General features: G+C 44.2%; 1 protein-coding gene across 3 annotated transcripts in view; it reads left to right on the top strand.

Annotated features, from left to right (window-relative positions):
- The window catches only part of LOC108529289 (aminopeptidase O), a 284,802-nt gene that overhangs the window by 235,775 nt on the left and 30,131 nt on the right, over positions 1-18,896 (top strand). For 2 of the 3 annotated variants that reach the window (XM_017871510.1, XM_017871511.1), the window contains exons 8-9: positions 8,324-8,426; positions 9,019-9,126. In XM_017871510.1, coding sequence (XP_017726999.1) covers positions 8,324-8,426; positions 9,019-9,126 — 211 coding nt within the window. Of the gene's footprint in view, positions 1-4,171; positions 4,271-8,323; positions 8,427-9,018; positions 9,127-18,896 lie in introns of those variants that run through there. The other variant, XR_001885473.1, reaches the window with a different exon arrangement.

Below are 18,896 nucleotides of genomic sequence, written 5' to 3'. Positions count from 1 at the left end.
TTTTTTTTTTTTTTTTTTTTTTTTTTTGTGAGATGGAGTCTGGCTCTGTCACCCGGGCTGGAGTGCAGTGGCCAATCTCAGCTCACTGCAAACCCTGCCTCCCAGGTTCACGCCATTCTCCTGCCTCAGCCTCCGGAGTAGCTGGGACTACAGGCGCCGGCCCCCACGCCCGGCTAATTTTTTTTTGTAATTTTAGTAGAGACGGGGTTTCACCATGTTAGCAGGGATGGTCTCAATCTCCTGACCTCGTGATCCACCTGCCTTGGCCTCCCAAAGTGCTGGGATTGCAGGCGTGAGCCACCGCGCCCGGCCTTTTGTTATTCTTTTAAGAGATGGGTCTCTCTCTGTTGCCCAGGCTAGAGTGCAGTGGTACAATCAAAGTTCACTGCAGCCTCGAACTCCTGGGCTCGGTGATCCTCCCACATCAGCCTCCTGAGTAGCTGGGACTACAGATGAGCACTACTACATCCTCGCTTTGTTGCCCAGGCTGGTCTCGAACTCCTGGCCTCAAGGGATCCTCCTGCCTTGGCCTCCCGAAATGCTGAGATTACAGGCTTGGGCCCCTGCACCTGGCCCCATATTTCATTTTTACATTCTGTGTGATACACATGGCCGTTCTACCCTTCCAAGTCCCATGCATTTTTCCTCCCTAATAACATTATTTGAGTGCTTTCAATATGCCAAACACTGTCCTAAGCATTCTACATACATTATCTCATTTGATCCCAAAATGGCCTTGTGAGGGAAGTGCTGTACCATAGTGCCATTTTCCTCCCCGTTTGATAGAGGAGGAAGCAGGAGCGTGGAGATAGTAAAAAGGTGGCCTTGTCTGCACGGCAGGTAAGCAGCAGCACTGGGGTGAAAGCCGAGGCACATATGACCCCAGAGCCCAGCTCCTAACTGCTCCTCTCCACATCACCTACCCCCATGGGATTCCCATTACATCTGCATTCCTCCTGTTGATCCAGCCCAGCCTTGTGCTTACTATGTTGGAAGCCACAGCAGTCACCTCCTGCCACGTGTTGACTTTACAGAAAATTAAATATACTAAATAGTTTTCATAGGCAAACAGTTAATTTTTTAAAAACTCTTTCTCTCTATTAGATATTTTCTTCTTATTCATTGGACCCTCAGTTCAGCCTGTGGTTGCTGTGCTTGACTGTGGATGCTGTCAGTCAACCAGGTAGACTCCCAGCTGTAGCTCACAGGCAAATCTGTTAAGCCAATAAATCAGCATTCCTTGGGCACAGCCCTAAGGACCTCTGTCCAGGTTATAGCAAATAATTAATCAACACCCTTGGGGTTCTGTTTTTTAGCCTTCTATAAAGCCATGAAACAACTACCACATGCTCACCGTTGCATGCTTGCCACCACATGCATTCTACTAACTGCCTTGCAGAAGTCAGGATCCCCCAGTGAATTTCTGGAATTGGCCCTCAGGATCCCATTCTAACTCCTGCAGTTCATCATTTTCTCTTTTAAGTGCTCATATTAAACTCTGTTCAATAATGTCATCACACATTTGGCCCCTCCCCCCATCTCTTATCTTTGCAGATCAGAATAGCTGTCTACCTCCTTCAGCTTCCTTCTCATTGTCTGTGTGAATTGATCCCCCCCAGAGATCTGGGTTCACGTATATCACAGGTGGACGCTTTCAGAGCTAGAGCCTGTCCCTCGCCTGGACTTGGAACGGGAACTCCTTTAGAGGGTGAAGGAGCCCTGTCTACCAGGAGCCCTGTCTACCAGCACCGGGCAGCAGTCCCCGCGCAGCAGGGCTCGTTCTACCATGAGTAGCTTGAAAATCATTCTCCTTGGCAGGAAAGTTGAATCAAAATGGGAGTTGAGTCATTCTGTTCTTTCTGCCACCTCTTGGCACCTGGTCTTCCTTAGGCTCCCAACTTCACCTCCAAAGCCTTTTTTTTTTGTCCTGGGCCTTCTCCACTAGCTCGTCCTGAAGTTTTACCTTCTTGGCAGTCATTTTACAGCCTCCCAGCTCTCTTTATGTAGTATGGGTTTTTCCTTTCTCCAGCGTCCTGTTCAACTATTGTCCGTGTTCTCTGAAAACCACCCTTAGCAGAAACCACCTGTGCAGTCACATGGGTGTCTTGGCTCTCCATTTTGCTCTGTCTCTTTTGAGAATGTGTCCAGATCATCGCTTGTTGTGTTGAATGAGGCAGTGTAGCACTCAGACCATTGCATTGATTGGCTTCTTATTTTTTCTCCATGTGGTGTTTTGCTTCTCAGAAAGGAATATCTGATACATGGGCAGTCAAGACCTGAGGACATTTTTGGTTTTGTGTTGATACTCATTGCTTTTCTGAGTTTCATCTTTGATTTTCCTACCCTGATTATTAAAATGTGTGGAGTTTGTTTGCATTTGCCACAGTTCTGCTAACTAGAGAGTTTCTCCTTATCACCTTCATTAGCAGCTGACCTGGGACCCTGAGACATCTATCGGTACCCACCCCCAGGTCCTTCCACTATCAGGAGGACAGAATAAACCTTCTTTATGTTCCTGTGGCTCCTCAGAGGGGTCCTCCTTCTGTCTTAAATCATCTTAGCAATTGCCTTTTTCAACAGCAGAGGAACATCTTTCTGTGTCTGCTGCAGGCTGATGGTCCTCGTGGGGAAGCTCTTCCTGCTGGGTAGCTGTTCAATCCATTTTGAAAAGCATACAGACAGCCACATCTGCCAAACACCAGCGGCGTTGACACAATACAGATTTATCAGTTAAAGGTTTATCCACAACCTTTTGGTAGCACGGCAAATGCTAGTCAGTGGCAAGTGTTCATTATTCACAGTTTATAGATAGGAAAATTGCCACCGAAAACAGTGAAGAGAGAATCCCTGTGCTTTCATCATTCTGCCTTCACTTTTTACCAAGAGGTGTTTACGTGGCGCGGCGCAGACCCAGGGGATGAGTGTGGAGGGACGATGCCCGGACCTAGCTTCGTAGTACTTTACCTGGCTCTTGAAATTTGTTGTGTCTTTTGTTTATTTTCTGATGGTGATGAGTCAGGGAGCTTAAAGACCAGCCCTTGAAGGGTTTGCATTCAGAATCAGTGATCTCACCAAGGGAGAGGATAGGCTGCATTTGTGTGTGGTGTCTTTGAAACCTTTTCATTTTGGAATAGGTCTAGACTCCCAAGGAGTGACTGTCGTAGTAGAGCGAGTTCCTGTGTCTCTCCCCAGCCCTCCCCCACGGCACCCTGTCTCTTCATGTCTTTGCCTGTCAGAGGAAGGTTCAGTTGATGCTACTGGAGCCTCAGTCAGAACACAGAACACAGAAAATAGCCGCATTTCCACCGAGCTACTGCATGCCAGGAGGAGCTCTGGCCGAGTGCTCCGGTGCCACTCAGCCCTGGGAGCTGCCCCAGTGACTCTTACTGTCCCCTTTTCACAGATAAGGGAGCTGGGCTGCATGGGGCTCGTGCTCAAGGTCACGTGGCAGTGGAGAGCCGTGGGTCCAAGCCCTCACCCAGTGTGTCGTGCTGCCTCCCCTGCGGGTCTCACCTGTGCATCTGGGGCTCAGATGTGCACTGTCAGGCCAGTCTCTACCCAAGGGTCAGATTTCACCTCCTCCATTGTTGCAGGGTGAGTGAGGCCCTGTTCTCAAAGCTGTCAAACCTGGTGGGGCAGCTGCGACTAACAGAAACACTGAGATGTTGAAATGCTCATTCATTCCCTTCTGTCTCATTTCTGGTGTGCTTAGTCCCTGGCTCAGGCCTGGCAGCAGCAAGTTTACAGATGAAGACTCTCTGGTAACGCTCATGCTGACTGCCGGGAGCGTGCGAGGAAGAGAGTACTGCTGGATGGCCCGTCTGGGCGGGGGCAGAGCAGCGGGTGGGTGTTCAGACCCAGCTGACATGCCAGAGGACTGTTCAGAGGCATTTTCCCAAATCCCACCCTGGGGGTTATCCTGCAGGATTGGACCTTTCTTCAGGAGGCCCGATTCCAAATCAAATCATTATATACCAAATATCACTGCCACCTGCCCACTCTTTAAATATCCACATCGCCTCTGTGGTTGCGGTGGAAAAGGAAGGCGTGGGGAAGGGAAAGGGCACGTCAATCTCAGTTGTTGCATTTGGTGCCAGGTACAACAGAAGCCAAGGGCGTTTGAGCCCAGACGACCTTGGTAACTTGATCTCTCCCATTCCATGTATTCCAGCCAAAGAAATAAACACCAGAGTGTAATGTCTAAGAGATACTGAACACTCTTGCTTTCTGGAATGCTTCCACGACCTGAGCCTCACTGCAGACTTCACAGGTGAGGAAGCTGAGCCTCAGAGAGGGCAAGCCATTTGTCTAAGGTTCTCCAGATAGTACTTGGCACAGCCAAGATGGGGACCTGGATCTTGGGGAGGCCCCAGAGTGTAGCAAGGACTTCGGTGTTCTGTGGACCTGGTTCTTGCCTCGACTCTGCCACTAACCAGTTTTGTGGTCTTCTCTAGGTCTCACTTTCTTTAGCTTTTAAATGGGTGTATAATCAGGATCTGGTCTCATCAGAATCTTATGAGGGAAGAGGGTGTGATGCATAATAAGAAGAGCTTGGCAGAGTACCTGGCACAGAGGAGAGCTAGGAAACGTTAGCTGTTAGTACTAGTCCAGTTAGAAACAAATCTGGCTACAATTATTGCAGCAATAAAGCAATGGTTGACTTAAACAAATGGTAGTTACATTTCATACACAGTAAAAAGTCAGAAGGCAGGCAGCCCCAGGCTGGCCACAGCAGAACGATGCTATTAAAGGCTGTTTGGCTTCCTTCAGTCCATTCTGCTCTCCACAGAGTGCTGGTTTGCTGCCTCGTGGTTGCAAGATGGCCGTCCCAGCTCCATCCGCCCTGCCTGTGGTGGAAGGGGTGTGGTAGCAGTTACATTTCCCCCTTCGTCAGGAAAGCAAAAGCTTTGCCAGAACCCCCCCAGCACGCAGTCCCAGCAGACATCTGCTTTTGTCTTTTTGGCCTGGACTAAGGGCCCTGGCTGTCCACAGCTGCAAGGGCCACTTAGAAAATGAGCTCATGTAAACGACTAGTTAATGGGTGCAGCACACCAACAGGGCACATGTATGCCTATGTAACAAACCTGCACGTTGTGCACATGTACCCTAGAACTTAAAGTATAATCATAAAAAAAAGAATTAAATAGGAAATGAGCATTAGCTTTTCAGATTCAGTCATACAAGTGGCAAGGAAGAAGGCAAATGAGAATGGGAGGAGACCGATCAGTTGGATTTGCCGCAGTCCTTCCTGCCTCATGTTGTCATATAAAAAATGTTTTTTCGTTGGTCCTCAGGTGCGTTGGGCTTAGTTCATCCTAGGCGTGTGCTCGCGGCACAAGAGTGGCTAGACTGACTGCCTTTCCTGCTCACAAGTGTGTGCTGTACGTGCATCTCTTCAGTTTCTACATGAAGCGTAACATAATGCATTAAAGTGCACAAGTCTCTGCTAGATGCCTCGAAGGATTTTTATGATTTATCCCCATGAAAGTACATTCAGATCAATCTATAGAATGTTCCCAGCATCTCAGAAACCTTCCCGTTTCTCTGCTCTCTGTCAGTACTCCCTCCCAAGATGACCATTATTCTGATCTCGGTCCCCATAGGTCAGTTTTGCCTGTTCTTGGATTCCATTGACATGGACTTGTACGTTTGTATGTGCGCTTCGTGGGCCTGCCTCCTTCGACTGACCTGAGAGAGTTGTCTGTGTCTCTGCGTGTGGCCGTAGCTCATTTGCTCTCTCCTGAACTCTGTCTCTCTACCCAGACCTGGTGTTCATAGCGTTGTGAGAACCAGAGTAACACAGAGATGGAAGTTTCCTGCTTCCATTCACGGAGTGTCTTTTCCTCCTAGAAACCACCCTCTGATTTCTTGCAGAGCTTGCCTGTGCCCTGCCCTCTCCACACCAAGCTGCTATCAGAGGAATCTCTTGTATGTTGGCTCTGAATGCTGTCAGCAGGAAGAATTTTCTTGAGCACTTCTTCATTTGGAGAGGATGGAGGAAGAGAGAGAGGGATGCTTTTGGGAAGGACATTTTTAGGCAAAGGAAAAAACAGCAACTGAAGGCGTCATTGGGAACTGGAGCCTGGAAGCCAGCCTTCTGAGCAGAGATTTACATCATTCTTCTGCGTTCCTCCCCTTCGAGCAGCGTCAATTCAGGGCTCAAGGGCAAAAAAGACACGCGGCAACTCTGCCCGTGTTGGGGCTGGGCAGCCTAGTCTGAGTCCAGACTGACGCTTGAGAAGTCTTCTTCCCCAGACAGTGGCTGATGGGCTTTCCTTATCGAGGCTAGTGTGGCTTTCTTACAAAAACACTGCATGGCAGGACAAACCTGAGAGCAGTGAAAAAAGCTGATTCTTTTCAGGGGAGTCTTAAACGAAGATGAAATGGATTAGTTATTCTTACAAGTGTGGGCATGTAGGTAAGTCAGGGATCAAGTAGAAAAGTGGAAAGTATGCAGTTAGCTCTGATGGTTTTCATCATCATCTTTCCTTTAGGTATCTGCTGATTCTGTGCCTTGTGTCTGCCGGGATAATGTCCCAGAATATTCAGTTAAGACCTAATCAGGGATCCTGTGTGCTCAAATGGAATAGTTTGTTAAGTTTAGTAGGTAATTTCTGTATCCCCGGCCCTTGCTAGGGGCTTTGCAATGTATTATTTCAATTATTCTCTGCAGGATCTGGGAAGGTGGGTAGGATTATTCCCATTTCGCACGTGAGTAGATGAAGGTTAGTAAGGAACGGGTAGGAAGAAGTAAGGCTGCTAGTCTAAACTAGGTCTCGTATTCCAAAGGCCGCGTACCTTCTGCACCACCACGCTACCTTTTAAAATAACCCCTTGCTTTTCTGATGCACCAACCCTCTCGTGGTTCCTTGGCTTCCTTCGCCTCAACACAGCGCTCCTCAGTGTTGATCCAGTGAGTGGCCGGTTCTAGAACATCCGAAAGCTGTAAATACCTCCTCACTTATTTTGATTTTAGCTAGCTGTTGAAGCTATACTGTAACACTGCACACATCTTTGCTAGATGGCTCAAAGGATCTGTTGTATTTTATTTAACATATTTAAAATGTTAAAGCCATAGAGCATAGTGGAAAAGATCTTCACAGATAATGAGTCACTGGTTTCAGTCCTAATGTCACTACAAATCAAAACAAGACATAAGGCTGGACGCGGTGGCTCACGCCGGTAATCCCAGCACTTTGGGAGGCCGAGGTGGACGCATGGCTTGAGCTCAGGAGTTCGAGACCAGCCTGGCCAACATGGCGAAACCCCATCTCTACAAAAAATACAAAAATTAGCTGGGTACAGTGGTGGGCTCCTGTAATCCCAGCTACTTGGGAGGTTGAAGCAGGAGGATCATTGGAGCTCAGGAGGCAGAGGTTGCAGTGGGCCAAGATCGCACCATTGCACTCCAGTCTGGTTGATGGGAGTGAAACCCTGACTCGAAGAAAAAAAAAAAAAAGGCATAAGACTTTGAGTGGACCATGACTGTCCAGTCCAGTCTTTTAGCTTCCCTGGGCCACACTGGAAGAAGAAGAATTGTCTTGGGCCATATATAAAATACACTAACACTAACGACAGCTGATAAGCTAAGAAAAAAAATCGCAAAAAAATCTCGTAATGTTTTAAGAAAGTTTATGAATTTGTGCTGGGCTGCGTTCAAAATCATCTTGGGCGACATGTGGCCCACGCGTGGGCTGTGGGTTGGACAAACTTAGTGTAGACCTAACGTCTGTGTGCCTCAGTTTACCTCATGTGTGAAATGAGGAAGTTGAAGTATGTGATTATTGATGTCCCCACGTGTTCTAAAAACATGAGCTTCTGTGACCTGTTTGTTTTTGTAATTCTAATATGGATAGAAAGTACAAATATTTATTAAAGGAGCCTTAATTACTAAATGCAAATCCAGAGAAGTGGATAACATTGAGGCTTTCAAAATTTTTTGAAAGAGATATAAGTTCTTTACTTTTCCAAGTAAAGCTTCATTTTCCATTACATTTCCCAGTCTGTCATCAAAAAAGGGTATATGTTCTTAGATAATTCATGGTGGAGCTGAGATCCCTTGAGGGTCTGGCAGGCTTTAATTTTGGATACATTGTTGTAAAATATTTGTCAGTAGCCAACTTCAGGTTCCCAACCCAAATATAAATCCCTTCTTATTCGGTAGATGAGTATGTCATACAAACTGTTCTAAATTATACCTGGTACTGTTGAATAGTATCAGGGTGATATTGAGCAACTCTGAAAATAAGAAATAAGATGCTCTTATGGTGTAATTACTTAAGAATGTGCTATACTTAAATAAACTGTTACTGAATCATTTTAGACCCAGTAAAGACAAAACTGGCCACACAAGTGACTCAGGAGCATCTGTTATCAAGCATGGACTCAATCCGGAGAAGATCTTCATGCAGGTGCATTATTTAAAGGTAAGCACATCTCAGTTGCAGAAGCCAGTTGTTGTGGTGCAGCGCTTTTTAGGCTATCCAATTAAACGATAATGATGAGTGACATGACTGAGGCGAAAATACTGTAATGATATCTGAGGGTTCAGTAATTAAAGCACTTCATGCCCCCAAAAGGAGACCGTGTTAGGAAAGACTGAATGAAAAAAGGCTGAAATATTCCCTGCCCTGTACCTCTGTTCTGCCTGCCTGAGGAGCAGAACTCTCACATTGCTGTCAGGTTCCAACTGAAAGACATGGGTGAGAAGAAAGTGTTTTCTGTTGTAAAGACCTTTTCTGGTAGCTGGAGTAGAGAAGAGCTGGGTCTCTCTTCTCTTTTCGTCTGCGTTGGACAACGAGGCTTCATGTGAACCAAGTCCAAGCAGAAAGGAGTTGAGAACTAATTAATTTCCAAGCCAAGCCTTCCTGGTGAAAATGGAAAGGGCAGCCAGGGATAGGTAGGACAGCACATTCTAGGTGCACAAGTGACTGTGGGTTAGGTAGGGCTGACTATGTAACCATTTTTTTATGAACTCATGGCAGGCCTCCTTTTCTGTCTCTTCTTTCTGTCTTCTAGGGCTACTTCCTTCTTCGGTTTCTTGCCGAAAGACTTGGAGATGAAACCTATTTTTCATTTTTAAGAAAATTTGTGCACGCATTTCATGGACAGCTGATTCTTTCCCAGGTAATTTGTGGATCCTCATGAGTCCGTGATGTATAATTGGAGGGGGTATGGCACGTGAAGATTAGATTATGCCAGTAGGAAAGAGTAGGGAAAAGGTTTCCCATGTAATGCAGTGGGAAAAACAGGAAGTTAATGAAATGGACACAAAGAAAGTGGTTGCTTTAGGGAGGGTGATCTCTCTGTCGTTCTGAAATAAACTGTAACCCAAAGCTGCCTCGTACACAGCGACGTGGATAGTTTGAGTGACCTTAGACACAAAAACGAAACACTCCTGCCGTCGCCTTTACCTGGACTTCTCTTTGGAAGATGCCACCTTCTTACCTTCTAGTTTCAGTTTGAGTGCCACAGCCTCCACGTCAGCCGGCTAAACAGACCTGCAGCCAGGCCCACGCGTGCCACCCCTTTGCCTTCCATTGCCCTCACTGTCATTGCCGTTGTCTGCGGTGATATTTTCATTAGGGGGCTATTTGTTTCTTTTCTCTCTCCTCCACTCTACGTATATGCCCAACAAGGCCAGACCATTTCTATTTCACCAGTACTTAGCACGTGATTGGCACACAGTAGGTACTCCATAAATATCTGATCAATAGATTAATAACAAGATACACTGAAATATGCAGACAGCCTGGCTACAAAACTATCAGAGAGAGGCCCTGTCAGCTTATCTGGGTATGGGGCCAAGCAGCACGTAGCAAGGAAGTTAACAAGGAGTGGCAGGCTCTGAAAAATGACTCTCATAAGTAATCGAAAATAGGTGATGCATCCCCAGCATGGGTTGGACTGGTGGGGCTTTTTCATGTTTGATAATTGTGCTCATATACAGCTGCGAGTCCCATTATCTGCAACGTTAGATGTAAAGGATGTGCACGTGTAGTTTGAACGCAGGTGGAAGAATCACATGAGTGTAGCAAGACCGGACAGCTGTTCCTCTGTGTTCTTTTTATTCTTGTATTGGGTGTGGGGAAAATCCTCCCAAGCATATATTTGGAAAGGCAATTCGAAAACTGGTTCAAAAGTCTTACGTGCTTGGTTGACAGGTTAGTACAAATTCCTGCTGCTTGAAGCCACGTCTCACCAAGAGACTGCAGTGTCAAATACGTGCATTGTATTTACCATGGCTTTGGAGGTTTTGATTTTCACTTTCCATGGACTCTTACTGCTCTCTGAACCAAACCGTTCAGTTCCTCATTTGCTTCTCTCTTTTTTTGTTGTTTTTTGTTGTTGGAGACAGATTCGCACTCTGTCGCCCAGGCTGGAGTGCAGCGGTGTGATCTCAGCTCACTGCAACCTCCACTTCCTGGATTCAAGCGATTCTCCCACCTCAGCCTCCCGAGTAGCTGGGATTACAGGCGTGCACCACTATGCCCAGCTAATTTTTGTGTTTCTAGTAGAGATGGGGTTTCACCATGTTGGCCAGGCTGGTCTCGAACTCCTGACCTCAGGTGATCTGCCCGCCTCGGCCTCCCAAAGTCCTGGGATTACAGGTGTGAGCCACCGCACCCAGCCTGTTTATCTCTTTTGAACAACTTCATTGTTTCTTCATAGCAACTTTATTGAGATAAAATTCACATACCATAAAGTTAACCCTGTGAAAGTCTACAAGTCAGTGGTTTTTGGTATGTTCACAAGATTGTTCAGCCATCATCATTATCTAATTTTAGTACATATTCACCAAACCCAGAAGAAATCATTAGCAGTCATTTCCCCACTTCTACTCCCCTAGCCCCACAGAACCACTAACCTGCTTTCTGTCTCTATGAATTGGCCTGTTCTGGACATTTCACATAAAATAATCATATGCTTTGACCTTTTGTGTCTGGCTTTCTTAACATAATGTTTTCAAGGTTCATGTAGCATGTATCAGTACTTCCTTTTTTTAATTTTAATTTTCATTTAATTGTGATAAAATATACAAAACAAAATTTACCATTTTAGCCATTTTTAAGTTCACAGTTCAGTGGCATTAAGTACATTCATATTTTTGTGCAATCATTACCACCGTCCATCTCCCGTACTGTTAATATTTCATCACGATAGCCCTCCATTCTTTCCTCCCCCAGCCCCGGCAGCCACCATTCTACTTTCTGTCTGTGTGAGTTTGACTCCTCTGGGCACCTCATGTAAGTGGAGCCACACAGTGTCTGTCCTTTTGTGTGTGGCTGACTTCACGTAGCACGATGTCTTCAGGAGGCACCAGGTTGCACATGTGCCAGAACTTCTTCCCTTCTTCAAGCTGAATGCTCCATTGCATGCATATACCACGTTTTGTTCACCCGTTAATTCCTTCATGAGCATTTGCATTTTTTTCATCTTTTGGCCATTGTGCATAATGCCGCTATGACCATTAGTGTATAAAGTATCTGTTCAAGTCCCTGCTTTCAGTTATTTTCAGTATACACCCAGAAGTGGAATTGCTGGCTTATACAATAATTCTATGTTTAGCTTTTTGAAGCATTGCCATACTGTTTCCATATTGACGGTGCCATTTTACATTCCCACCAGAAATGCACAAGGCTTCCAGTTTCTTCACACACTTGCCAACACCTAATGCCCTCTGGATTTTTTTATTATTGCCATCCGAGTGGGTGTGAAATTATAGCTCATGATGGTTTTGATTTGCATTCTGTGATGGCTAATGATTTTGAGCATTTTTTATGTGCTTATGTGCCATTTGTTCTTTGGAGAAATGTTTGTTCAGATTATTTGCTGATTTTAAAATTTTGATTATTTGTCTCTTATTCTTGAGTTTTCAGAGGACTTCATTTATTTTGGATGTAAGTCCCTTATCAGAGATACGATTTTCAAATATTTTGTTTTATTTTATGTTTTGTGTTTTTCCTCTCTTGATGGTGTCCTTTATAGCACAAAAGTTTTTAATTTTGATGAGTCCAATGTATCTGTTTTCTCTTTGGTTTATTGTGCTTTAAGTGTCATAACTAAGAAACTGTGGCTTAATTAAAGGTCACAAAGATTCACTCCTATGTTTTTTTTCTAAGAGTTTTATTGCATTAGCTCTTATATTTAGTTTTCTGATCCGTTTAGAATTATTTATTTATTTATTTATTTTGAGACGGAGTCTTGCTCTGTCACCCAGGCTGGAGTGCAGTGGCGCGGTCTCGGCTCACTGCAAGCTCCGCCTCCTGGATTCATGCTGTTCTCCTGCCTCAGCCTCCCGGGTAGCTGGGACTACAGGCGCCCGCCACCACGCCCGGCTAATTTTTTATATTTTTAGTAGAGACAGGGTTTCACTGTGCTAGCCAAGATGGTCTCGATCTCCCGACCTCGTGATCCGCCCGCCTCGGCCTCCCAAAGTGCTGGGATGACAGACGTGATGAATTAATTTTTATATATGTTGTGAGGATAACAGTCCAACTTCTTTTTTTTGCATGCGAATATCCAGTTGTCCCATAAACCATTTGTTAAAAAGACTGTTCTTTCCCTCCATTGAATTGCTTTGGTACCCTTGCCAAAAATTAGTTGGCCATTAATGTAAGCATTTACTTCTAGACTCCCAATTCGATTCCATTAATCATTATTTCTATTCTTGTGCTAGTATCATATTGTCTTGATTACTGTAGCTTTGTATTAAGTTTGGAAATTATTGCTTTTCCAACTGGCATATACTCATTGTAAAAAATTATAAGCAATGCAGAAAAATACAAAGAATGTGAAACATTACTCAAAATCCCACCACCCAGAAATGCCTATAATTAATATTGTGTGAATGACGTTCCAGAAATCATACTATTTATCCCTCAATGGTTATATGTTATACATGATGTCTATACATGTATCTGTGTATATATGTATATATGGTATATGCATGTGTACAGACTGACGTCACTGGACAGAAACAGTTTTATAAAAATAGGTATATATTATATGTGCGTTTTAATGAAATGTTTTAAATTTTCTCTTACTTGCATTTAATGAATGAAAAAGCAACTAAAGTGGAGATAACTTCCCAAACTTAAGATAAATGTAAGAAAGATTATTTTCTAAAAGATTTTTCTGTAGTTAAGAAACATAATTATAAAAGAATTAGGAGGTTGAAATTATTTTTTCCCTTTACTTATATATTTCATTTTTAGAAGACATCAGTTTATTCACTACTGTAAAAGATGAGGAATTGGCCGGGCACGATGGCTCATGCCTGTAATCCCAGGATTTTGGGAGGCTGAAGCAGGTGGATCATGAGGTCAGGAGTTCGAGACCAGCCTGGCTAACATGGTGAAACCCTGTCTCTACTAAAATACAAAATTAGCCAGGCATGGTGGCAGGCGCTTGTAATCCCAGCTACTCAAGAGGCTGAGGCAGGAGAATAGCTTGAACCCAGGAGGTGGAGGTTGCAGAGAGGCAAGATCATGCCATTGCACTCCAACCTGGGACAGAACAAGACTCCATCTCAGGGAAAGAAAAAAAAAAAAAAGATGAGGAATTACATAGTTATGTACTTTACTTTCCCCTTAATTCTAAATTTTCTTAATTATTATTTTATATATTAAGGTTTACTTCATTTACAAAATGTACTATGACCATAATTTTCACAGCTGTGTAATCTTGGCTTGTTAAAGGATTTCAGTATTTACCTCCAGTTATTTTACCTTTTTTTCATGAATATTTTATTTTGATTGAGCTCTTTGCTGGCTGAATTTCATTATCAAATTTGTGTTCAAGTTGCAGATTCACAGGCTTTATGATTTCTGAGTTCTTACTGCTTCAGAATGCTTGCTTGTTATCTTTATATTTGAAATATAAACTGACTGGATATAATATTCTTGGGTTATATTATCCTGCCCTCAAAACTTTCAGACATGGCTCAGCTGCTTTCTGGCATTAAATCCTGCTGTGGAAACTTTTGGAGTCAATCTACTTTTTCCCCTTTATACCTCTTAGATGACCGAAGAATTTTTTCCCTGTCTTTGAAGTTTAGTAATTTTATCAGGAAATGGCTTGGCGCCTATGGTTTTCTATCCTTTTCCCCTGGAAAATAGTGTGCATTTTAATTTTAGTCCTAAATTCTATTCTTTCTTCTTTCAGTGAGTATGTCTTCATTGTATTTTTGAATTCATTTCCCCCTTGCAGGGTTCTGGATTTCAGGGTTACCAGTTGTCCTTGTGTTATATCATCTTTGTCCTCTGCACCTGTTATTTTCCAGTTGCGTTTCTCTTTTTCTTCTTCATGACCTGTATTAATCCCAAGCAACCCCTTTATTATTAATGTTATTTTCCTTAATGTCTGTTCTTTTCCATGCTGTTTCTATTTTATTAGCGCTCCTGTACTGGTCCTTAATGTATTGCCTTTGCCATGAAATCTCTATGTTTATCTCATTTTGTTGTTTTGTCAACTTATCTCTGAGCTTTCATTTTACCAAATTTATGTTCTTATTTTTTTCTGTAGTTGTTAGTTTATTTTATAGTGGAAAGTATTCATGGAGCATTTTCTTCTATTCCTTGGATTATGTTTTCTTCAAGGCGGGATTCCTTGTCTTTTATGTGTTGTGCTGCTTTCTCTCTCTGTGTGAGTTGTTGTTGTGTTAGTTTGCATGGTTGCCATATGTTTCTTTTTGCTCATTCTCAGCTTGGGTAGCACTCTCCTGACCTTTCATTTATTCTCATATGTATTGGAACATTATCTTTGATTCCTTTTCCAACTTACCCTGTGCCTGTTTTTCTCTCCCTCTGAGCTACAGTTTGGAACTTGGATGTTATGTATAGAGGGGAGGAGGAGAGGCGCTCCGCTGGAGTTGTATACGGCCTTTGTTGGGGAAATTTGGCTGGGCTGCTCTTGAAAACTTGTTAAATGTCCCCTGCCAAGATTCTTGTGACCTAACATGGGTGTAGCTTTTTCCCACTGCGGGTGTCCCCTCAATTAATGTTGTTCCTGCAGCTTAGGTGACAGCCCTAGAACGTGAGCAGCTCCCCGGAGTCGTCCTCAGTTGTTTATTCCCCACGTTTTGCTCGTCTCTTGCCAGCAAACACTTCCAGCCCCTCCACAGGCAAACAAGAAGAAAGATAAATATATTCATGTTTTCCCCAGATGTGTGGATATTTGTGAGAATTCGCAGGGTCTGTGCGGTTCATCAGTGCTCTTACGGCTAATCATGAGGCTGGGGGTCGATGCAGAGGGAGAGTTAGAAGCTGTGTCTGAAACTTAGATTTCTTTCTTAGTTGCGTCTTTTTGAAGTTCATCCCATGAGGCTGTCCTTGTTTGAATGCTGCTGGTTAAGTTTTTAGTTACTTTAATGGTTTGTGTTTCTGTGTAAATTGCTAGTTAGTTATTGATGATGAAGGTCTATGATCCAGTTTCTTTTCCAATTTACATCTTAATCTTTTCCCTTCCAAATGCTCTCCCTGTCCAGCATTTCAATATTATCATCTTTCTTTTGTTTTTTTTTTTTTTTTTTTTGAGATGGAGTCTCACTCTGTCACCCAGGCTGGAGTGCAGTGGTGTGATCTCGGCTCACTGCAAGCTCTGCCTCCCGGGTTCCCGCCATTCTCCTGCCTCAGCCTCCCAAGTAGCTGGGACTACAGGCGCCACCACCACACCTGGCTAATTTTTTATATTTTTTTAGTAGAGACAGAGTTTCACCGTGTTAGCCAGGATGGTCTCGATCTCCTGACCTCGTGATACGCCCACCTTGGCTTCCCAAAGTGCTGGGATTACAGGCGTGAGCCACCGCGCCCGGCCAGTATTACCATCTTTCTAGCCCCGCCAAAAGCCCTCTCTTGAGTGTTAACAATGACTTCTTCCTGACTATTTCATTTCTTTTTTTTTTTTTTTTTTTTTTTGAGGCGGAGTCTCGCTCTGTCGCCCAGGCTGGAGTGCAGTGGCCAGATCTCAGCTCACTGCAAGCTCCGCCTCCCGGGTTTATGCCATTCTCCTGCGTCAGCCTCCCAAGTAGCTGGGACTACAGGCGCCGCCACCTCGCCCGGCTAGTTTTTTGTATTTTTAGTAGAGACGAGGTTTCACCGTGTTAGCCAGGATGGTCTCGATCTCCTGACCTCGTGATCCGCCCGTCTCGGCCTCCCAAAGTGCTGGGATTACAGGCCTGAGCCCCCGCGCCCGGCCGACTATTTCATTTCTTCTCAGTGTTTATCCTGCCAGTCCTATCCTTCCTTCAATATTTTGTTTTGCCTCTACTACCTCCCACCCCTTCCCCATGAACATGATAATTACTCATAAAATACTTGACAGAAATTGCTAGCCCCATGTAATAGTCAAGCCGGTGTCAGTTTATCCAGTAGAATCTACATGTACCTGCTTTCTGTTGAATGCTTTCACCAGTACTAAAAAATAGTTACCAAATTAGCCATGTGCCAAAATCAGTGTTAGTTTTTTAAAAATGTGTAGTGCTTAATTTAGCATTATTAGGTGTTAATCAAAACAAGCTGTATGCGACGGACCTGACTGGCATATAGATTATTAGGAAAGTAGGAAATGAAAAAAATTCTGAAGGAATGTATTTTCTGACTGGAGTGTGGGCTTATAACCATTGCCAAGGGTCCAGATAGAATTTCCTCCCCTTCATAGATTCAAAAAATTCTATTGTTTTATCAGTAGATTTTGGGGAGTGGGGGGTGGGCTTTGGTTTTAATTTGTTTTCAGGCCTACTACAGAGGTGACAAACTGGGGCCCTACTATTTGTTGCTAGCTAACTTTGTCAGATGATTCTAGAATCAGCTGTGAAAAATGTCCTCCTTGTTAGAATAAGATCTGTACGTTGCTTTCACAAAACTGCCAATACACTGAAGGAAAGAAAGAAGACAGATGAAAGGATCGAAAAGAGGTGGTGCAGGAAGGAATAATCGTAAGAGACATTTTCTTTTTATTTTCTGGTGCTGTAGAAAGTGGAAAAAGCTTCTGTCATAAGTCCACTCTAGAGGTATATGCCAATTTATGAAAAGAAACAGGAAAACGAGTGTTTCATGGTTAAAGATGGAATCTGTGGCAGGAGTCAGAAGGGCCAGTGGGTTAAGTCCATGGATGGATGGTACAGACACTGCTTGGATGAGACCTGCGGTCTTGAATGGGGTGGAGCACAGAAGAGAAGAATATCGAACGCTGTAGAAAGACGTTCCCATAGCCTGTGGGAAAGCAGACCCCATGTCTTAGCGATGCCCAGGATGCCCTGGGCCTGTCATTCCCAGCAACGCTGGCAGCCTGCAGCTCATGGCTCTGTTGCCTGCAGGCCTGAGCTCTGGGGTAGGAAGAGGCAGGTGCTCCAGGATCGCAGCCCACTGGGAGCAGGACAACCATCTTCCTTCAACACGAAGCAGGGTTCCTGGGGCCTCCTGCGCTTACCCTGAACTCAACACCCAATTCTGGATACTTGTGCTCTGCAGTCCTGTACAGAAGGATCCGATTGTGATTGGAAAATGCAAAAGGGCAGAATTAAGGTTAACTCTGAATTTCCTGCTTCTCATGCAATTACATTCCCCTCGTTTCCATTGAATTAATGTAATTTCCCCCATATAATTGAGCATAAATTACCAGGCAAATATAGGATACATTAGTATGGGCTACAAGGAGATAATGAAGTAAAATTAGTAAAAAGTTATCATTACAAGTACTTGGATTTTTTTTTTTTTTTCCCAAGACGGAGCCTCGCATTGTTGCCTGGGCTGGAGTGCAATGGCGCGATCTCAGCTCACTGCAACCTCCGCCTCCTGGGTTCACACAATTCTCCTGCCTCAGCCTCCCAAGTAGCTGGTATTACAGGTGCACACCACCACATTCAGCTAATTTTTTGTATTTTTAGTAGAGATGGGGTTTCACTATGTTGGCCAGGCTGGTCTCAAACTCCTGACCTCATGATCTGCCCACCTTGGTCTCCCAAAATGCTGGAATTGCAGGCGTGAGCTGCTGTTCCCAGCCCCTACAAGGACTTGGATTTTTAAGAATCAAAAATCCTATCCACAAGCCAGTGAGAAATTAATCTACAGAGTTATCTATTAAGATATTAAATTTATAAAATAATACATTAGATTGTGATAAATAAATGTCTAACTCAATGTTTTGCAAAATAATTTTAAATAATAAGAATGATAACTCTAAGAACCTCCAGCAAAAATACTTCTTTGTGTTCTAAATACTGCTCTTGTCTCCTTTGGTATTTTCTCTATATATGCAAGTGCAAGGAACGACTTCAGTTGTGGAGCATCAATCAGTTTGGGGTTGTTCCCCACTCCCATTTTCTTTGCGTGGTCCATTTTTTAAACATTAGTTTTATTACTGTTTGTGTTGTTATTTCACGTCAAACACCAATAAACGAAGTCTCAGAAGAACAGACATTGCAAGAAATAAATATTTCATTAATGCTCTTAATAGGGAGACTTTGTCTCTGGAAGAAACGGACTGTGACCACCCGTGAACAGGTAGAAGCGGGACCACCACGTAGACCGCCGGCTTCACTAGTGTAGCGATGGCTGTGTTTCTGTGTGATGACAGAGGAAGAACACCTCGTCATACAAATGGGTTGCAGGCCGGGCGCGGTGGCTCAAGCCTGTAATCCCAGCACTTTGGGAGGCCGAGACGGGCGGATCACAAGGTCAGGAGATCGAGACCACCCTGGCTAATACGGTGAAACCCTGTCTCTACTAAAGAATACAAAAAACTAGCCGGGCGACGAGGCGGTCGCCTGTAGTCCCAGCTACTTGGGAGGCTGAAGCAGGAGAATGGCGTAAACCCGGGAGGCGGAGCTTGCAGTGAGCTGAGATCCGGCCACCGCACTCCAGCCTGGGCGACAGAGCCAGACTCTGTCTCAAAAA

Source organism: Rhinopithecus bieti, unplaced genomic scaffold (genome assembly GCF_001698545.2).
Source record: "Rhinopithecus bieti isolate Rb0 unplaced genomic scaffold, ASM169854v2 scaffold_6063, whole genome shotgun sequence".
Taxonomy (NCBI): Eukaryota; Metazoa; Chordata; class Mammalia; order Primates; family Cercopithecidae; genus Rhinopithecus; species Rhinopithecus bieti.
This window is presented reverse-complemented; position numbering and strand designations above follow the sequence as displayed.